The following is a 19,988-nucleotide window of genomic DNA, read 5'->3' on the forward strand; positions in this document are numbered from 1 at the left end:
TTTTGTAGTTTTGTCACAACTTACTTTTGCATCTTCCATACATAGCCAATGATATTTCGTCTAAATTTTGTCAATGCCTTTAACTTAACCTTTTTTTAAAATATTAATAAATAATTCATGCATTAATGGGTTTTTTAATAGTTTTTTTCTAACTTTCTGTTTTCTTCATTTTTTTTTGAATTTTGAAAATAATTAGAACAAAAAAATCTTCATCAATTTTTGATGGATCATGGCTTGTTTGTGACGTCAGGGCAATTTTGTTGTAAAATATTTCGACAAACAGCGTTGCACTTGAAATTTTCGAACTTAGACACGAATACGTTGAAATAACGTTATCAAACACAACTTTAATGTTACAAGTATCCACTGATTACCATTGTCTATGTCATATTTAACAATTAACCTCCTAGATGTGTTCGAAGCATAGCGCAACACGTGGCTTTCATAGTTGTAATTATAAAGCCGAGAATAATGCGGATCTTTATAAGACAAAAGCGGTTTTGACTGATATTGCTGATCAATTTTCATTACAAGATCGTTATTTTCGTTTTAGATGAACGCCCATGGTTTTCTTTCAATTGCTGGCAACCCTGTTCTGCTTTAACTTTATTTGAGGATATCAACAAACAAATTTTTATGAGAGTTTTTCGTTTCCTATAACTTTATTTTTTTCACTATTGCAATTTTGAAACTAACTTCATGCGGTCTGCGCTTCGAATTTGTTTGCTGCCAAAGCAGCTGTTTATTGTGCAATAAATTAAACAACACAATTCTTTGCCAAGAAATTATTAATTTACGCTTACGTCGCCAAAGCACAAGTTTATTAATGATAAACTCAGTTGAGTTCTATCTATTTGAATAAGCCTATTTAAAGCGGTTTCATAACATTCATCAATAAATCCATTTTCTAGAACAATATTATAGAAAACTTAATTTTTATCCATTGATTGTGCGGCATGTCTTAGAATATTTTTAGAGCTTAGGCAAGTTTTATACATTTGCTTTTAGCACCAGAATTTTATGCTAAAATATATAAAATGAGATTAAATTAATCTCCGTAATCAAAAATTCATTGTTTTGAATGTTTAAGTTTCAACATATGCAGTGAATATGCTTTTGTATATTGATATTCTAATTGTATACACGTAGTATACCCTTCACTAACTTGTAAATATCAGAAGGTTGTTTCTTATAACTGTTTAATTGCAGTGTGAAGATTTGAATATTTTTTACATGAGTTAACTGACATCAAAGTGTTACAATGCATTTCAACTGCATTTGCTTACAAAAGTAACAAAAATGCCCTTTACTTTTCAAACGTTGCCCAAACAAGAATTAATATATAAATAAATATATAAAAAACTGACGTTTGCTGGTAAGATTTTTATAAATTTATTTTAAGGATTATTTTGTTGAAATTTCTGCGAAACAGTTCAATACAAGTGTCTTTGATGGGCACAAATTGTTGAGAAAATTAAATTCAAAATTAAAACATTTTTCACTCAAAACAAACCAATTTGACAGGAGTCCCGCTAATCGATGTGTGGAACAATAAGCATTGCAGCGACAGACCTTGGTGGTCTGAAGCATAATTTTCGACACTGTCTCGCTTTTATGTGTTGTGTAGCAATTCAGTCGAGTTTGGTAACCAAACAAAAGAAGCGATTATAAAGTCATAAATACACCTCCCGTTCCTTTATCAGACAATGACTTAAGCAGCTTCGTTTGATTCAGTTGCATTGTCATAAGTATAATTCAAAGTAAATTTAAAAAAATTTTAAGTAACTAAATTAAAGCTTTGGTAAAGAGTTTGATTTGTTGAACCATAGAGAAAACTAACTAAATTAACCAAACAAATATTGTTAAAAACACCGGAAGCAGCTGACGCGTTGGCACTTGTAGTCTTTCGCTGCTTCCTGTCTGTTGTGGATCTTGATTCCGGAGGTGTCATGTTCCTTTCATACTGAATGTACTTGAACTATTAATAATTTGTTTCTCTGGTATTTTAACTGTTCATAAATGCCTATGTCCATATCTCAACATGACCACTCACGAGCTAAATTTATCTGATCAAAAATCAAATCTAACTTTCAAAACTTCCATCATATGGAAATAAAACATTGCTTTTTTAGTTTTTATAAATGCTTCAACTTAAAAAGAAATAGTAAAACTGTTACGTCATCAATATCCCATACTACTCTTCGAGATTTAAAAAAAAACATTTTTATTTCTTTTATTGTTTATTGTTCTTTATCACAAAGGTCTGAGTTAGAATCACACTTCGTACGTTTTTGAAAGCTGTGTTATGTCTGGTTACATGAGCAAAATTCTAAACTAGTTTAATTATTCATACATTGTTAAAGCCACTTCGGAGAATTAATTTTGTAGGAGATTATTTTTTACGAACCCACACATCAGCCTACTCTTTCTCTAGACTGTTTCTGCTTCAAGAGATCTCAATAATTAATGCCTACTTAAGACCTACTTTTGAGCGGGGTTTATTTAATATTTGCCCAGATAGCTCAATTGGTTTTAAGCTTTTAACTTGATTACTACAGAAACGTAGAATCAAGAGAAGCTGGTTCGACTCTTGGGGTGTGCGTTTGAGCAACGCATTTCAAGGACAGCCTTTCACACTTAATGGAGGTAATAATTCACAAACGACAACAAATCAACAATAAGCAGAAACTTCACTCTGCCAATCTCGGTGACCGGGCCTGCGTCAGTGATTCAAAGCCTCTACAAGTATGCGAAACTACCAGGATTAAGCTCTCAAAGAAGCTTTCTCAGTCCGAGGATAAAGATTCAACCAATCAATGAATCAATGGAATAGTAGAACAAAGGAAGTTATTTGACTAATTTACTTTTCTCCTCCAGGGAGGCCTCAGTAAACTGGTGAGGGCATCTCAAAGCGCCGACTTCTACATCGTTTGCGTCATCATTTGTAGTTTGATTCCTGCTTTCTTCATCCTGGTCTTGGTGGTACCGCAGGTAAGTGTCATAATTCAAATTGTCCATTATGATGAAATACAATGCTTCACAATGTTGATAAAACGATTCATTGTCATCTTCAAAAAGGTTATGTATTTTGATGTTTAGTTGGAGGTGATAAATGTATTTTTTTTCTTTTTTTTCTTAAACATATGAAATAAATTCTCATCTTTCACTTGAACGTCATATTGTTGACATTTGTTATCAAAATATAGAAAGTTATCGTTACATCAAAATTGGTTACTAGTTCACAAAAAGCCGATTAACGTTTTTAGTGAACTTGTAACTAATTTTGATGTATTTCCCTCTGCTTGGCTTTTTGCTTGGCATTGAGCAGTTTTTGTAGCATTGATAGCATTTATTACTGAAAGTTATAATATCATTAAGTATTTGATGCATATCACTTCACATCATTTGAGATTTCCAATTTACTGAAGTTGTTGTCCAGTAATCGTGAATCATTAATAACATTTTAGACAGACAGAATTAAGTTAATTTTAAGTATAAATACAAAATCAAGTAAGTTCTGCAACTACCAATGTGTAGAAAGTTAATCAAGTCTTTAGTGTTGCTTGGTGCAGCTTGTTCAAGTTAAGCACATATAGTCGATGGCTTTATGGCCTACTTTTGATTGTCACAATTTTTTTGTATGCTTTTGCAATTGAACGTTATTGGTGGCTGAAATAATGCAAAGTGCTGTTCTTCTTCCAGCACCACTTCAACCTCTTTTGCAATTGCTTTTAAAGTGCTTTGTTGTGTTGAAGATGTTTGTAGTCGTGGTTGCTTCTCCAGAAGAGTTTTTTTTCAGTTACTTTTAAATTTTAAAGCAAGTGGACATTTTAAAGTATTTTTGCTTTGCAACGCATGAAAATTGAAAATGAAACAGCAGGTACATAAAACATGTAATACTGTCCGCGTATCCATTAACCCCAAATCACTACTTTTTCTCGTTGTTTGGTGGAATTTCAATAGCTCCATTTTGGAGGTAAAATGTTTTAGACCAATAACGTTGTCAGAATATTTGCGTAAGCTTCTCAAGAGCTAAGCTTGAACTTTAAAGCGTTTTTGCGTTGAGCCCCTTTCGTGGTTTTCAGCATTTCATCCTTTAATCTTTGCACACGCCATCCCAAGTATTTTTTATGGAATGTTACAAACTCAGAATTCTTTAAACAAAAAGTATTACTGAAATTCACTGTGATTTTGTTAAATTTATGATATTTCGTTTTGATCAACTACAAAACTTTCAAACAAATTTTTATGTTTGTGACTGATGTCGTAGTAGAGGCGATTGTTAGCTCACAAGTACAGTGTGTGCGGTTTGCTGACGTGTCAAATTTTAGCAAATGTGGTTTCAAAATGCACTGGTTGTGCTGTAACTTTTGCAATAACATCATATAGTTTGTAATGCAGTAGTCGCAATTAGTTTTAAACTGAAGTCATTATAGTTGAGTGACTCTTGATCATGATCTAATGTTGCAGAATGAGTTGGGAAACTCTGAACACTATTATGAGAACTTTTGAAATTAAAAAACCTTTTTATCACAATCTATACATTTTTACGATAGACTTATTTAAGTTTAGTAAAACTTTAACTGTTTTACCTGTTTCAAATTATTTTCTCGTGATTTTGTTTGATACTCAAACAAAACCGCTCTTCCAGTGATGTCCAACGATGCGTGTCCCGTTTTCATTTGTTGCGCACTCATGCGTAGAAGATAGAAACGAGTACAGTGGTTGCAAACATCTTTCAATGTCACACAATGTTGTGACAACGTAAAAGTTGTGAAAGAACAAACTATTGTATCTAATTTTGTTAAAAATTCTTAGCGGAAACGGATACATTGCAGTCATTCTGCCACAAAAACCACATTGCTATTTGTATGTTTTACAAAACGGGAAACAACTTAATTTTCATTCTTTCACATGTCTTTTCAAAATCTAATTTCTTACAACTCCGGTGATTTGCAAAGCACTTTTGTGTTTTCACTCACAGCAATATAGAATTCTAATAAGAAGTCACCTGCAAGCAGTGACAACAACACAACACAAAAAGAGTTGGTTTGTTATATTTCATAATGGAAATCAATCAAAGATGCACGAAGTAGTTGCTGAAAATATCTGTTTCAATAAAAATGATAACATCTTATAAAATCAGTAATTTTTAAGTCATTTCAAGTATCCGCAAAATACTCCACCCTTTCACTGGCAGGTGGGGTTAATAGGGCGGTGCTATCTTCCTTATTCTACGAAACAATTCAATGCACTACAATGTCCGTGAGAGTTACTGTCCCTACTACTCATTTTTACCCATTTTTTTGTATCCCCATTACCAATTCTATCTCTTACCTCCATTTACTTCAATTCTCATTTATCTTCAATTTGTCATATTTAGTAAGTTTCGAAAGAATGTGGCTTGGCGTTAAAACCAAAGTAATCCGTAAGAGTTTATCTGCAGAACGTTGTTATTATCATCTTGGCGGCTAGCTTCTATTTCATGCTTTTGTTGTGGTTTGTTTTAAGACTTTTACTTGCCATGTTTGATTGACGTTGCAAGGAGGTATTTCTATGGGATTCTAATTCTTTTTGACGATAATTCCAGGCTGCAGTTGAACAGTTGTAATTCCAAGGTTAGAAAGGTGCTATTTTAGTGATTTGTATGGCCATTCAAAGGTGTCGATTTGCAATAAAATATATCAAAGCATGCAGCTGTTGCTGTATGTTCACACTCGGTTTGATTTTGACAACGTTTTTTCGACAATTGTTGGGTCTAACCTTCAATTTAGACGCTTCAAGTTTCTTTTTAACTAAATCTAAGGCCGATTTAAAAAAAATGACGTTTGAAACATGAAAATTTTGTTTTCTTGGGTTTATAATCCAAAGCGTGCGTCGTTCGTCACGGCAAGCTTACCACTTGCGTTGTTATGTTGTTTTTAGTGATTTCTGTGATGCAAGCCACACCTAAACGCTTGCACCCGGTCATTCACAGTTTATTGACAGCGTTGACTTACCAGGGTTAATCCCGTTAACCCTTTTCCCTAAACCCACGTTTTTAGCTTTTCCTTTGAAAAGTAAGTCTCTGTCTATATGCAATCATGCGTGAAAAGCAATGTTTTGTATTTTTTTTATAATAAACTTGACTTTGATTTGACGAGGTGTGGTGAACTTGGTAGGTGAGCGAAAGAAAATCGGTTTATTTTATCCTAATCCCACTTTAGTTCCGTCAAATGCCAAATCGAAACTCATTTTAACTCCCATTTTAGTGTAAACCGAACTTTATTTTATGAAAGTTGATTCGAAAGAATACTAAATCAAGACAACAAGTGTTATCGGTAAATAACATGATACGTTGTACTGGTGCAAACTAAGCTGAACTATCCAAGATGTTTGTTGATCATCTGCTTTTATTCCGACGTTTCGTCAATCAGACACGATTGAATTGTCTGCAAGCGTTGAATCAATGTAAAAAACGGTTGATTTGCTGTCTGGGTACGGTTACCCAAGTTGTGGTTGTTGCTCATGGAATTGTTTGCCATGATCAAACATTTTCTCTGGAACCACCCTTGTCATGTGAAAGCAACTTTTTCATGCCGTAAAAAATGTTTATTCCAAGTAGTTTGTTTTGTAAGGTATTGACATATTTGCTGTCCAACAGCAGGTCACAATAATGACAAAATATAGATAGACTTATAAATAAACTTTTAAAACGCAAACTATGGGTTAAAATTGTTCAAACTATTTTTGTTTATTCAAACTCAATTTTAAAATTGATCATCAAAATTTTGCCATCTTGGATAACTTGAATAACCCGTTAAACATAATGACGTCATTCCGAATGTAATAAATCATCATAAAAATGAGTCTGCAAATTACCGGTTGATCCATTTGAGTTGCGATCGAAGTCTTCTCGTTTTAATATTGTCTCAGTTCTTTTTGTGATTAGCCTTCATTGATTTTGTCAAACAACACTTGTTTTTCAGTATTAGTCATTTTATTGTAATACAGTTTTGCTGGTGTTATCAAACGGTTGATTCATGCGTATAGGCGAATTCGGAATGATTTTACAAGGGGGAAAACAAGGGTTTAATTTTTTTTCATTTGCTGTTGTCAAATTACAAACTTGAAGAATACTCTCAGGTCAATCCGATATGGTTGCAAGTGGATTTACCACAAATTTAATCATTTAGTGATTTGAAATAAACTTACCTGCTTTTTCGATGATGTTATGAGAGTATTGCCAGTGAAAAATGCCTTCTAAGAATATTTACGATCTCGAAAGTAATGTGAACGGTATCGTACTCTTTACCACACAGACCACAGTTTTGCACCATGGATATTATTAAGTTTCCAAATTGTGCTGTGTATGGCGAGAATGACAATGGATGACAACGACAAGAATGAAATCTATAATCCATTAAGCATAATGTGGTAGAGGAAAAGTTAAAATTTAAATCAATTTGTTTACCACCTTCTAATTCAGTCCCCGGGAGCAGATGTCTCCCTTAGTTCAGCCCTTTTTTTATCTACGCCCCTGTTTCCATCATGTCCACACCAGCGCAAGAAGTGTTGTGTCTTTTGTTGGTTGGATTTTTATTTTTTGCACTCACTTGAGAAATCTCATAAAGGGCAACGCTTTGTGTGTTTGTTTGTGTTGCACTCCACACAGCTAGTGAGATTGCTAGACTTGGTTGTATGTATTCAACGTCTTAAAGACGTTAAAACAATGTAAAGAAATATTAATTTTACAAGCAAGGGAATGATAACACTTGTAAAAACCCCAGCCTTGGCTCTTGTGCCAAAACTAAATAAGTGGTTGATGTTATAGATTCAACATCTGTAGACATTACAGAAACGTCAGGGACGGGTTTGTTTTCATGCAGCAATTTGAAAAACAAATGAAAACGTATTTTCATATCTGCTCTAAATCGTTTTGATCCTTGAGAAGGTTGTGCGATAAATTCGAGCACATGTCTTGATCAGTGCAGAAATTTTTATTAAAATAAGCTTCTGGGGTAGACAACAAGAATCAGCCAACCCAACAATGGTCGATATTATTCAATAATCAATCATATAGTGTGTCACACAAGAATGCACTGTGCATTCCAATATTGGTTAAAATTGATAGAACAAATCTTGAAGATTAATAATATTCCCACATGAAATCAATCACAGTCCAATGATCCAGTGAGCATGTTTTGTAACCACAAGCAATAAAACACCAACCATGTGTTTTGCGGCCGAGTGTAGCAAGAATTGAGTGCAATAAATTCAGATGAACGTTTGTTCAAAGACACGGATTGTTGCATATCGGTTCGTGCAGTGTGGAACGATTCTAATTTGTAAGTACAGGAAATTTGTTTAGTGAATACCCATTTGCACGATTGAACGGTAGATCGATAAGCAACAGGAGTGAAGCATTCCAATAGTCATGACATTTCATCGTGGTTTGAGCGTGTTTGTTTGTATCATGATAATTTAGCGTTTTCCTTGCGTCAACATTCGCCATCACAAAAAATACAGAACAGATCGCTTATGGAATTTATTTCCTGCTTTCATCTGGTGGCTACAAACTAGGCTACCACAAGATGTTGAAAATGGCAACCAGTTTTATTTTCAACGATTCTTATTCAGTACGACTGACTTTATCAAGTGGGCTGATCAAGTGTCAACTTTTGTTTAGCAGCAAAGTGGCAGCCCAACACTTCCTTAATGATGTTCTAAGTCAACATGTACACAGAAATATTTGAAGTTTTTTAATTATCGTCGTCCCAGTGAACCCTGGTTTTCCATTGACCTTACATATTTCACCAACAACTTTTTTTGCGCAATGTATGAATGCTTTACAGTAAACGTAGAGAAGATACGACGCAATTACGTGTAAACAACGTGCATTGTGGTAGTGTTGCATTTAACCCCGCTCATCAGTGCTCCTCTGCGACCAATCCTTGCAATAGTTTTCACGAAGACTTATCCTTACTCACAGTCACATGGAAGATGCTTTTGTGGTTTGGAATTTGTCGACTGTGTTAAGCTGCAAACAATCACTTATTGTCTAAAAGCTTCACAACATTTTAAACACGAGTTTTAATGCTAAAAATTGAATGAGGCTGTTCACCAGTCAAAGCTACAAAGTTTGACTGTTCTCGTGTATGCTGGTACACTACATGCTAACATATCACATTTCGTCTGTGGCTGGAAGTGATTTTACTTTTGCTCGTATAATAAAGTGAAATATTTTTCTGAGTGTGATGTTAGCTGTATTCGTTTTGTTTTCTTGAAACTAAATTGTTGAACAATGGAATGGCAGACTAAAAGTTTTGATCCTTAAGAAAATAAAAACAAAACTTTTAAAAACAAAGTTTCGCCTCATTTGCCTCTCCCCATGAGACACCTGGTGTGTAAAAAAGCTTTCTGAACCTACTAGCTACAATAACAATCCTTTGCTGGGTTGGCTTCCAGCTAACAAAATACAAATCCTTATACAACAGCTTAATGTTTTGTAATGTTACATCAACGGAAAAAGCAAAGTATTGTTTTCACTCCAACCGCACGAGCCGCATCGATACTTCACACTCCTAAATCTTCTAACGATTGATAATCTAAATATAGAAAGTTTGGAATTGGTTGAAAGAAACTTGAGCATGAAAAGAGATTTTGTTGAAAAGCATCTTGTCAATATGAAATGTTTTGATTCGGTGTGATTGATAACTAGTGGTTAGGTTGTTGAACCCGATGAGACTGTGTGAAGCAAAAGTATTTTCTTATTTTTTTTCGTCAACTTGAAACTCAAGAGATCTCTGAACGCAGAAAGCATATCACAAGTAAATGGCTTTTGCACAATCTTTTTGAAGAACTTAGGTTTATGAGAATTTAAAAATATTTTTACAAAATTTTTTAGAAAACTATTTTAATTTTGCTTTGACAGAATGTTCCTTTTGTCTTGGCTTCATTTTGAGTTATTAGTTTTTGTGAGAAAACTGTTTTGTTTCCACTGGACTCAATAATGTCGAACAAGCTTCATGGTTACCTTCTGAACCATGTCATTGCAACTTTCAGTGGATGCTTTGTAATGGAAGATACCAACTTGCTTTGACCTGGGTAAAAATGAACCAGACTCAGACGCTTCATTTCTCAGTAAACAAAAACACAGATTTCTGCTCTCTGAGTTAACTGATTAACTAAATGAGGCTTGATCTATGCTATGCGCATGCGCACAAAGACAAGTCCTAATGAGGGGTCATTTTTTACGAAAATTGATTGTTCTGATTGTCTGGTTGGGTTCCTGGGAGGTTTTCTCCCATGGATAGCGTTTCCCCGGCAGCGAACAATTGCTGGCGCATGACTCATTTCAATTGTGACATCACACTGCACTGCAGAACCTTGCGAAATATTCCAACACGATCCAATTCAAACACCTGGCAATTTGTTGTTTTTACATTGATTCTACGTTATTATTTTGTCGTATAATGTCGTCGGATGTTGCAATTACTTTCCCAGGCAGCAAATCAGTCCTTTTTAGTATTAGTTCAATCTCTACAGACGTTATTCAATTTAAAAAATTATGTTGCAACATGGTCCAAACGAAGACAATTGCTCTCATGTCTTCCTCCACAGCTATTGGCGCGAAATGTCACCTCGACCGAAGTTGGTCAAAAACTGTTCTATGAACAATCAGACGTTACCTACAGTGATCTCTCACAACGAACTTCTTTTGTTCTTGTCTGTGAAGATGGAATCGGTTGAGCGCTCCGGGTCGCAACTTTTGAAAAGGTACCATCATAAAATCCCCTTTCAGCTTTGTTTAGTATTACAGAAGAAAAAGAGCAACAGCAGTGGTGGGAATCAAACCCACGTCAATGTAATGACACTACCACCGCCCTAACCCAATGCGCCAAGCCAGCCGATGGCGAACCAACGACTAAACTGACCTAGTATATACGTTTTCCTTTGTTGCTCAAAGGGGATTTTTTTATGGTACCTTTTCAAAAGTTGCCTCCGGTCGAGGTTCGGTTTTGGCAGTCTTCGTTTCGCATATTCATAATGCTACTTACAGGGGGACCGCGTGAAGGTGACTGTTCTTCCCAAGGGTGGTAAAAGGCAGAGCCCCTCGACCCTTGAAGTGGCGAAGAACAAGGTTCAAACGAAGAAGAAGATGGAATCGGTTCACAATATTTCATTTTAAAATAATTTCTTGCGTTCTTTTGGCGACTGCAGGTTAGACTACATCACAAAATATTAAACAGCTTTTTTCCCGACGTTTCGTAAGTCAGCAAAACTGATTATCATGCAAAGCGATATTCTCTCATCAGATGACTGGGGAACAGTCTTATTCTGTGTTTAGCATTTTGTTCTTTGTTGCTGCTAAAGCAAGAACTTTTCAGAGACGCTGTTTTGTCACTATGTGTCCCACAATTGGAATCTTACCAGAAGACGAACCTGTTGACCAGTGAGCGGAAAAAGTGGAATTGATTCAATAGAATGTTGTCTTTGAATAGGTTGTAATAAGCATGGTAATACGAAACAGATTAGATTCCCATGGGCCCATTATTCACATGTTTTCAGCAAAACACCGAGGTCAGGTGTATAATTAATGGGTATTATAATTTATATGGCATCACAAGAAGGAAAGGGTCTGAGATGATTTTGGTGACCATTTTTGTATGTTTCCAGACAGCAAACTAGTCTGTCTGTCGTCTGCAGACGTTGAAGCAATGTAAAAAGCGATTGATTTGTGTCTAGGTTGGATCATGGTTAAGCCTTTATCATTTCTTCATTAAATGACTGTTGTTTCTAAGTTGTTTCAAAGTTGTACAGTGGACAAACATGCGACGTTGCGGGAAAGAAACACAAAGCTACCGGGGAAGTAACCGTGGTTCTGTTTTTGTAAATCTGAACACACAAAATTTTATGTCGCGGTCGCAAAGTTTCTGAGGTGGTTTGTTACTCTTAGTTAGATTTCAAATTGGTCTTTTGGTTGGTATTGGTCTTTACTTAATCAATCTATTTATATTTAACAAGTCTATTTCAAATGTGTTTTTTGTCAAACGATAAATCATCGTCTTGTATAAACCTTCAGTGGATCTATCGCATTCCGAATGGATCTATCGCATTCCGTTGAAACAGATTTAGTCAGCCAAGGAGGTTTCCATTTTGTTTTTCAACTTTGATCGATTACTTTAGTATCGATTGACTTAACTAAGCTATTCAATAAAGAGTGAGGAGGGTTATCTGGGTCCAGTGCCATCAAACCGTAATTCATTGCAGAAGTCAATAAATATGGGTGAACACGCACAAATCAGTCAAACAAAAAGGCAAAGACAATTTTCTTATGACGTTTAGAATGATTTATGTTAGATTTCCTTAAAATTTATCAAAACATACACTGCGATGCCCTGTTTCATGAAACTGATAGCATTTTTGATTTTGAAGTAAAAGGTTTCTTCTCACATTACAAATTACTGTATGCCGGATTATACACAACCGTTTGTACATGTTTGAAATCTTTTTAAATGTTGCCTATTGGCGTGTTATCTCTGCTTCGTTCAAATACATCAAATAAACCATAAGATTATCAGGTTTGCAAAATAACTTTCCTGTTTAGAAAAACTGCATAATATTTTGACTTTTCAAACACTGGCAGAGTTCAAGATTTCGATAGTGACTTATCAAATTATGGTTTCATGGTTCAGGCGCCTATGCCGAGTTCCAATACAAAAAGCTTTTAATTCCTAACCTCATACATGTTGCACGTAACCTCTGACAGCAAAACTTGTCCTTTTTACGTTAATTCAAGATCTTCAATTCTGAAGTAACATCAGTGTAAATAAAAACGGATTTTGTTGGTCGGAAGTTTCGTTTTGGAGACATGAAAGTTTGAGATCTTCCAAGCAAAACTTTCACATCATCAGCACCTGCCTGTGTAATTACAGGCCAGAAGTGTTTTGGGAGATTGATGATGCCAATAGATTGCTCCCAAACAAAATTCTCCATTTGTACATTGACTCAATGTCTGCAGATGTTGAATCAGCGTAAAAATGACGGGTTTGGCTGTGTGGCTATTTCATCATGCTTGTGTGTATTTTTAGCAAGGGCGAAAAAATGTACAAATTTGTTTTTGAACGTGAAAAATGAGATTTGTTTGCTCAGAATTCTTCACCTCTTTGAAGCCAACTCGAGTTTGAATAAGAAATTCACTCAAGCGTGAAAAATGCTGGTGATGATTGAATACCTGCTTCATCAATTTTCTTCATCAACAAGGCTCTTGTATTGTTACATAATTTTGATGTCACAGAGTATGAAAACTGCGATAGGAAAGTCTATTTGTGATTCCATTACTGAGACAGGTCCCTCCTCTGACGTCAGTCACTTTAAAATAGACTTTAAAAATTTAGATTGATAGTAAATTACTACAACTATGCGCGCACACAGTCCGCGCTGTTTGTCGTAAAATTGTCGTAACATTGATTTATGGTTGATTTCCTGCCTAGGTTACTTTATTTTTGAGGTCAATTCCGAAATATAAAGTTCTTGTTTCCGCTAGGAATGCCTTGGTGGTCTTTGGATATTACGTAGGTTTTTGGTTGGATCAGACTATTTTTACATTGATTCAACGACTGACGTTGAATTGTTGATTCAACATTGATTCAACCAGACGTTGAATCGATGTAAAAGTGACGAATTTTGCTATTTGGGACGTTGCTGCCAGAATTTCATTTTGTTTGGAAAATTCAGTTGTTGCTTTGTAGGCTATGTGGGTTTAGTTATGCTCAGTAACCACCATTAGCACCTTCAGTAACCAAATGATTAGGGCAAAACGTAATATTACTTAAAAAAATTTGTATTATGTTTTTTAAGCTCATCATAACAATCAGTTTGAGGACATTCATAGTTTGCAGAAGGTCATAAGTATAACTTGCGAGGAGGTCTGGCATACCTTGCGACTTATTAGCGGCCATTTTGACCACTCGCATCGTTCGTAGTTGTCACTTTAATCAACCGCATCAGACTAAGCTGAAGTGGACACGTAAGCCTCGAAACTTTCTTTAATTGATGGTTTAGCATTGCACAAGTTTATACGCAAAAGAACATTGTTTTGTTGCATGTACGATGCACAGTGCAGTGGGCCTACAAGCAACGGCGGATCCAGCAAGTAGCGTTCGGGAGGGACAATTTCAGCCAGAACACAATGATGTGTAGGCCTACATTAATCCAAACTTGAAAATACACCGTGAATGAAGATACTTTTCTGTGTTTTAGGGGAGGCAATTGCCTCCATTTGCTCCCTCCACTGCCTACAAGCGCCCAGACAGCAAATCAGTCGTTTTTTACATTGATTTAATGTCTGGGACACACTGTTGAGTTGATCAAAAGTTTTTGTTCAGCTTGGACGTCATTGTTCGTTATCTTCTATCTACTACTTTCGGGCGTTTTCGGTTTCATTGAACCCAGAATTTCCATGCAACAAATAATTGTCTTTAAATACGTTTGAAAGCAAAATGAAGTGGTAGAGCTGGGCTTGAAACTGTAAAAGCTCTTTAGCTGGAAGCGTTTGGAGTCGATTTGTCTATGATATCGTCGCCCATGGTTTGCCTTCATGAAATCTAGGTTGCCACAGAGGAAAGCATTTCTTGCAAGCAACAAGCTTTTATAGCTTGATGACAATGTGGATTGATGTACGCAAACTGTATAAGGAATGGCGATGGGGCAGTAAAATGTCAAACATCTAAATTTCAATCTAAACCTGCTTCAAAATAATATAACTCGAGCATTGATTTTCATTTTAGATCGAAAACTTGGTAGATTCTCACTTATGTTATGAAACTAAATATTCATTAACATTTTTTTGTATGTGTTTTGTTATTCTAAAGACGTGGGTGGCACCACTGTTGAAGTTATGATAATGCACCGCTATATTTGGACTGAGCAGGCCATGTAATTCACATGAAAAAAAAAGTTTATTTTGTTACAAAGCCGCAAAAATCCTGATAATGTTGGTACCATCGAAGGTTTAGAAACAAGTCAAGTCGATAGCTTAGCTCACTCTGTAATTATAGGACTGATCTCTAGTGCATCTTAATTCTCGAGCAGATCTGCGGCGTCAATCACCCAGCTAGTAGTTGATTGTTTAGCTCTTTGCTTAGCCAAGCAAGTTTGAAGAATCTCGTGGAAGATTTGCAGAAGCATTACAGTATTTGCATGCACAAACACTGGGAAGTCAAACGCTTTTACTGTAGCTCCACATAATCTGTTCAATCAACTAAAGTTTAACAGTTTAACAAGTAAAGTTTAACAACTAAAGTAAAGTCAATTTCTGTTGAGATCACTCCACAAGGTTAAAAATGTGTGTTTTTTTTTTCGGCAAAGCTGTGCGGTTGAAGTTGTAGTAAGCGGAGTACGTGGACTAAGTCTCAAATGTATTTGTGAACGTCGTAGATATCACTCAAATATTGCTTCAAAACAGAAACCATTGATGACAGCAATTTCAGCATTTTTATTCTTGCTCTTACAAACATATGCTGAGTTCATCAACATCAGACATACCTTTGTATATTCTTGCTACGTTTCAAGTTGGTTTTGCTGTACAACAACCTGATAAGGACCAACCTAAAGCCTTCCACTGCGCACCTCCTTTGCACCTGTTGAAGTAAAGTGCACCATCTCGTTACCACTTTCATTTTGGTTCATAATTTGCAAAGACTTATTAACCAGATCTTGAGAAACTCGACAGTGATTGACACATGACTTGAATATAAAATTATGTTCCAATGGTGCTTTAAAGGCTTCCAAACATTTGACATCATATTTATATCGAAACAACTCCTGACTCGAAAAACATTTAGTTAAAGTTCTTATTAAAATTAACACATTGCTGTGCCTGCAGTAAAAGCATTACATTCTTGTTACTCAGACATTTCTTCTGGTTCTACCAAAACTATAGTTGTTCCAAAGGGACACACATTGATGAGCTCTTGTCCTTTGAAACCCTATCGAGAATTGTAGCATCTGAACGCGAACGACCTTTGTACATGTCTTAAAAGCTTTCTAGAACAGATTCTGGCTTCAAGGAACTGCGCTTGTAAATATGTGAAACAGACACTTGTTTAATTCTAATAAGAACAATATCACATAGTTTTATGACGCTGCTTTCAAGTAATTTACGGACAAAGCTTTACTGCAATAATTTCACATACATTGAAATTGAATGTTTTTGGATCATTGTACTATGCCCAGTCTGGTACCATGTTCATTAGGAATGTGTCCTGTCTCTACTTCGATGTCTACAACATTTGTTACAAACTTACAACTTTTTAAGCACTTCTGGAAAGATAGACTAATCAAAAAGAAAGTTTTGCAAGTTTTGTCGCAAATTCAAAAAGTGCTTCGATGCCGCAGCTGCGTTTCGAAATGATACTCAACATCATGTCCAAATAATAATAATAATAATCATAATGATAACATTTTATTTGCTCCCATTGCGACAACACACAGTAGACTGCAATCACAGATGCGATACAACATCAAGGAACGTAGTCTTCGGGTCCGCTGCCTCCCTTATTTTAGCATGGGAACAAATAATCGGAACAAATGACCACATGTCCCCTTGCTGCTTCCAACTACTTGTTGTATTGCTTCTGTAACTGCAGTGTCCTGCATGTCGTTGAAATGGGCGCAAAACAGATTATTATTCTTATATTATTTCCCCTCTCTTACAATTTGTCTTGTAATAAAGCCAGTGGTTTGGCTTTAAGTAGTTGCAACGAACAGATTTTTTGCCCGCACTGCTCTCATCATCATCATCATCATCATAATCATCAGCACTCAGTATATGATAATGTTAAGTGTATTTTGAGCTTCCTGTTGACCAATTTGCATCAGCTGGTGTCTTTGCGGTTTGTGCAGTGAAAGTTTTGTTTTAAAGATTTTAAATTAAATTTCATCTAGGAATTACTTCTGCAATAGACATTAATAATTTTATTTTTAATATTTTATTTGTCTAACTTCCTTGTTAGACCGCAGACAGCAAACCGTTTAGCGAAATATTCCATAAATTACGTATTCCACAGTGCATCTAGATTATTAGCAGCGTGGCCGTGGCAATCTAAAAGTGTTTCTCTTTTTGCCGTTTTTTTCATTTGCTTTTCCATTATTTTTTGCTTGCTTGCAAAAATAATCTTTTACAGTGGCGACATTTTAAGAATTATTCAGTCGCTAGTTGGCGTAATAGAGCAGTTGAGGTTACCCGATCATGTCCAGTGTCTACACATAATTAGTTTTCTTGATGCGAATTTCTTGAAAATCTTGAAGGTCTGCATATAAAATGCAAATATTTCTCCTCTGACAACAATTGCTAGCCCACGGTTTCGGTTTGTTTCTATTTGCTGTGTATTTCCTTCTAACTTTGTTATTCTTTCGTCTGATGTTTGAGTTTTACGACTTCGGCCTCATAAGCTCTTGTCCGATTGTTTGCTCATACTTGTGCTACACCAAGAATCTACTGGAAATCAGTTTGGTGGCGCGCCTGATTATATTAATCGATCCATACATCTCGGTCTTCTCTTGCATGTCTTAAGGCGTCACGGTGGTGCCACCTTCTCATTTTATTGGTTTGTGTCTATATTTTATTTCCACAACGCAGCTTCTTTGCACCCTGAAAGACAAAAAATAAAAATTGAATTGAATTTTAGTCCTTACTGTATTTGGTGGATGGAAAGTAGGGCAATCGTTGAGGATATGTTTCTGTTTCATCTTTCCTCATTTTACGGCCGCAAAAAGAAGTTGTATCATTATGATGGAAAAGCCTTTCACTTATCAAGAAAACTTTCCTCTATTCTCGGACTCAACTCGTGAGACTGTTGCATGTCTTGACGTCACGATGGAGTCACATGACGCACCGTAGGAAAGCAACCTCCTTGTGGTTGATACAACATCATCAGACGTTGTATCGATCATAACAAGACGGCTGTCAAGTGTTTCTATTCGGAGATGCAAGATTGTTGCAATTGATTGTTTCCGAAAGAAGCGAAATATAACATTTTGTAAAATACTTTGAGATCGTGAACTTTTCTAATAGTGGGTAGGTTGTTGCATTTATGCTTTCAAATTGTAAAGTAACGTTTATATGACGTAAAAATTTTCACAAAAACCATCTTGGACCGGTTTGTAAATGCGTTGTTGAAAAACTGTTCTTTGAAGACAAATCGAATTCACAGTTTCCAAAAGCGGTTGCGCCAAGTCAGGTTGAAAATATCATGGTGGCTTATTGTAAGTCAAGGAATGATATATGAAGCAACATTGTTTCGTCTTAAAGTTTGCGTCTCTGCAACATAAACCCGACGTTTAAAAATGCATCTTAAAAACGTTTTCAATTACATAAATAGAGAGAGGATTAGTTTGATGAGTGGCAGAGCTTTAGAAAATGAGATTACCCAAATTAGATTTTAAAACGTTCCAATACGCGTTTGAATAGCTATTCTCGATGGTGGAGAGTTTGGTTGTTTATGGGAGTTATTTTATTTTCTAACAATAGTTGTTATGTTTGTAATTTTAAGGATACTTCAAATTTATAACGTATACTTCAAATTGTTCGCTCTGAGGATGCGAATTGTTATGGCGCGTAAAACGTCTGTGATGTGATAAAACAACGTATATACAAACTTATACTGTTACTTTATAATTTATGGGATTAACACTGCAGCTGCTCCACAAAGACAATCAGAGACAAAGTACAGTAGAAAATGTATCTCAATGGCGGTTGACTGAGGCAAGAATGAATGCTCTTTTACTAAGCTTCACAAAAGCACTAGTTTTTGTTTTCTGACCACTCGATGAGTAGACAAAGCTTTTTGTAAATGTATGAAGTTGTTTACGTTATTAGAAGTAAACAAGCAGCTTTCTGTTGGAGATTGGAGATTATCCTGCTGTCTGTGTAAACATTGTGAATAATGTTTTCCCTCAAATATTCTACAGGGCAAGGGTTGTAAGGTTATATCTTTCTATCGTTGGAACGAAGCAGTCTTGGGGTAGATGTCAGAGCAGGAACAAGCATTGTGATGTAACTAATACACGATAGTCAAAAATAAGTAGGCAACATGGCTTTGTATGTAGGCTACAATGGTTGTGCAATGGTGGTCGTAGGATAACCAGGCTAATGTACGGTGTACAATGGTTGCGCAGCTGAAGCTTTTTGTAGCTTACTACACTCTGTGGTGTTCCAATATCAGCTTCAGATCCTGTTGTTGTTCAGATGTTCTAATATCAACTTCAGTTCAAGTTGCAAGTAGTAGATTTCTTCATTGTAGTATAGTCGTCGTCGTCATCATGTGAGCCTCTGGAGCTGAGGGTCTATCCTTTTACCATCCCAGATTCACGATATTCATGGACTAAGTTGAAAGGCTACTAGAGAGCAGCCAGTCGTTTTTTTCATCATCCAAAACACGCAGACCTTTCACTCCATTAGATGGCTTGAAGCTGATGCAATCGTTGATGATGTGGTCTATTCCTCAGCACTACATTCACACGTGAAGAAGCCATTCTCAGTTTAGTGATCTGGTTGTTATCATCCTAGCCTTGCAAATCTTTTTTTGGTAAAGTAACAAAGCTTTATGACTTTTTTCGTCACCACAACGTTTTTGAACGTTTAATGTATATGAACTACAGTCAGCGATTTCTTATCTAACAAAATGGATGCTTTCTACATTGAATCTAAGTCTGTAGACGTTGAGCAAATGTAAAAAATAAACCAGTTTTATCAGCCAGGTTGTTTAGATGAAACAGATGCTTGTTGATAAGCTCCAATGTCAGCTGTTGATCGGTGTGAAGTATCTCGTGTTTGATTTGTATCAATAAATAGTCGCACTCGGCTTATCTTAGTCACATCCAAGCCGATTAGGCTTACATACTTCCTATTTATACTTTGAATCTTTAAACGGGTTTAATATCGCTTCAGATTACATTTGACTGAAATGAAACACAACGGAATCAGTTCTAAAGACAAATATTAA

At 35.8% G+C, this 19,988-nt stretch overlaps 1 protein-coding gene across 1 annotated transcript in view; it reads left to right on the top strand.

The window, feature by feature from the left end:
• Positions 1-19,988, top strand: part of LOC145770565 (parathyroid hormone 2 receptor-like) — a 42,791-nt gene that overhangs the window by 734 nt on the left and 22,069 nt on the right. The window contains exon 2 of the mRNA XM_082582251.1: positions 2,878-2,991. Within this exon, the coding sequence (XP_082438377.1) occupies positions 2,878-2,991 (114 nt within the window). The remainder of the gene's footprint in view (positions 1-2,877; positions 2,992-19,988) is intronic.

Source organism: Aplidium turbinatum, chromosome 5, assembly GCF_918807975.1.
Source record: "Aplidium turbinatum chromosome 5, kaAplTurb1.1, whole genome shotgun sequence".
Taxonomy (NCBI): domain Eukaryota; kingdom Metazoa; phylum Chordata; class Ascidiacea; order Aplousobranchia; family Polyclinidae; genus Aplidium; species Aplidium turbinatum.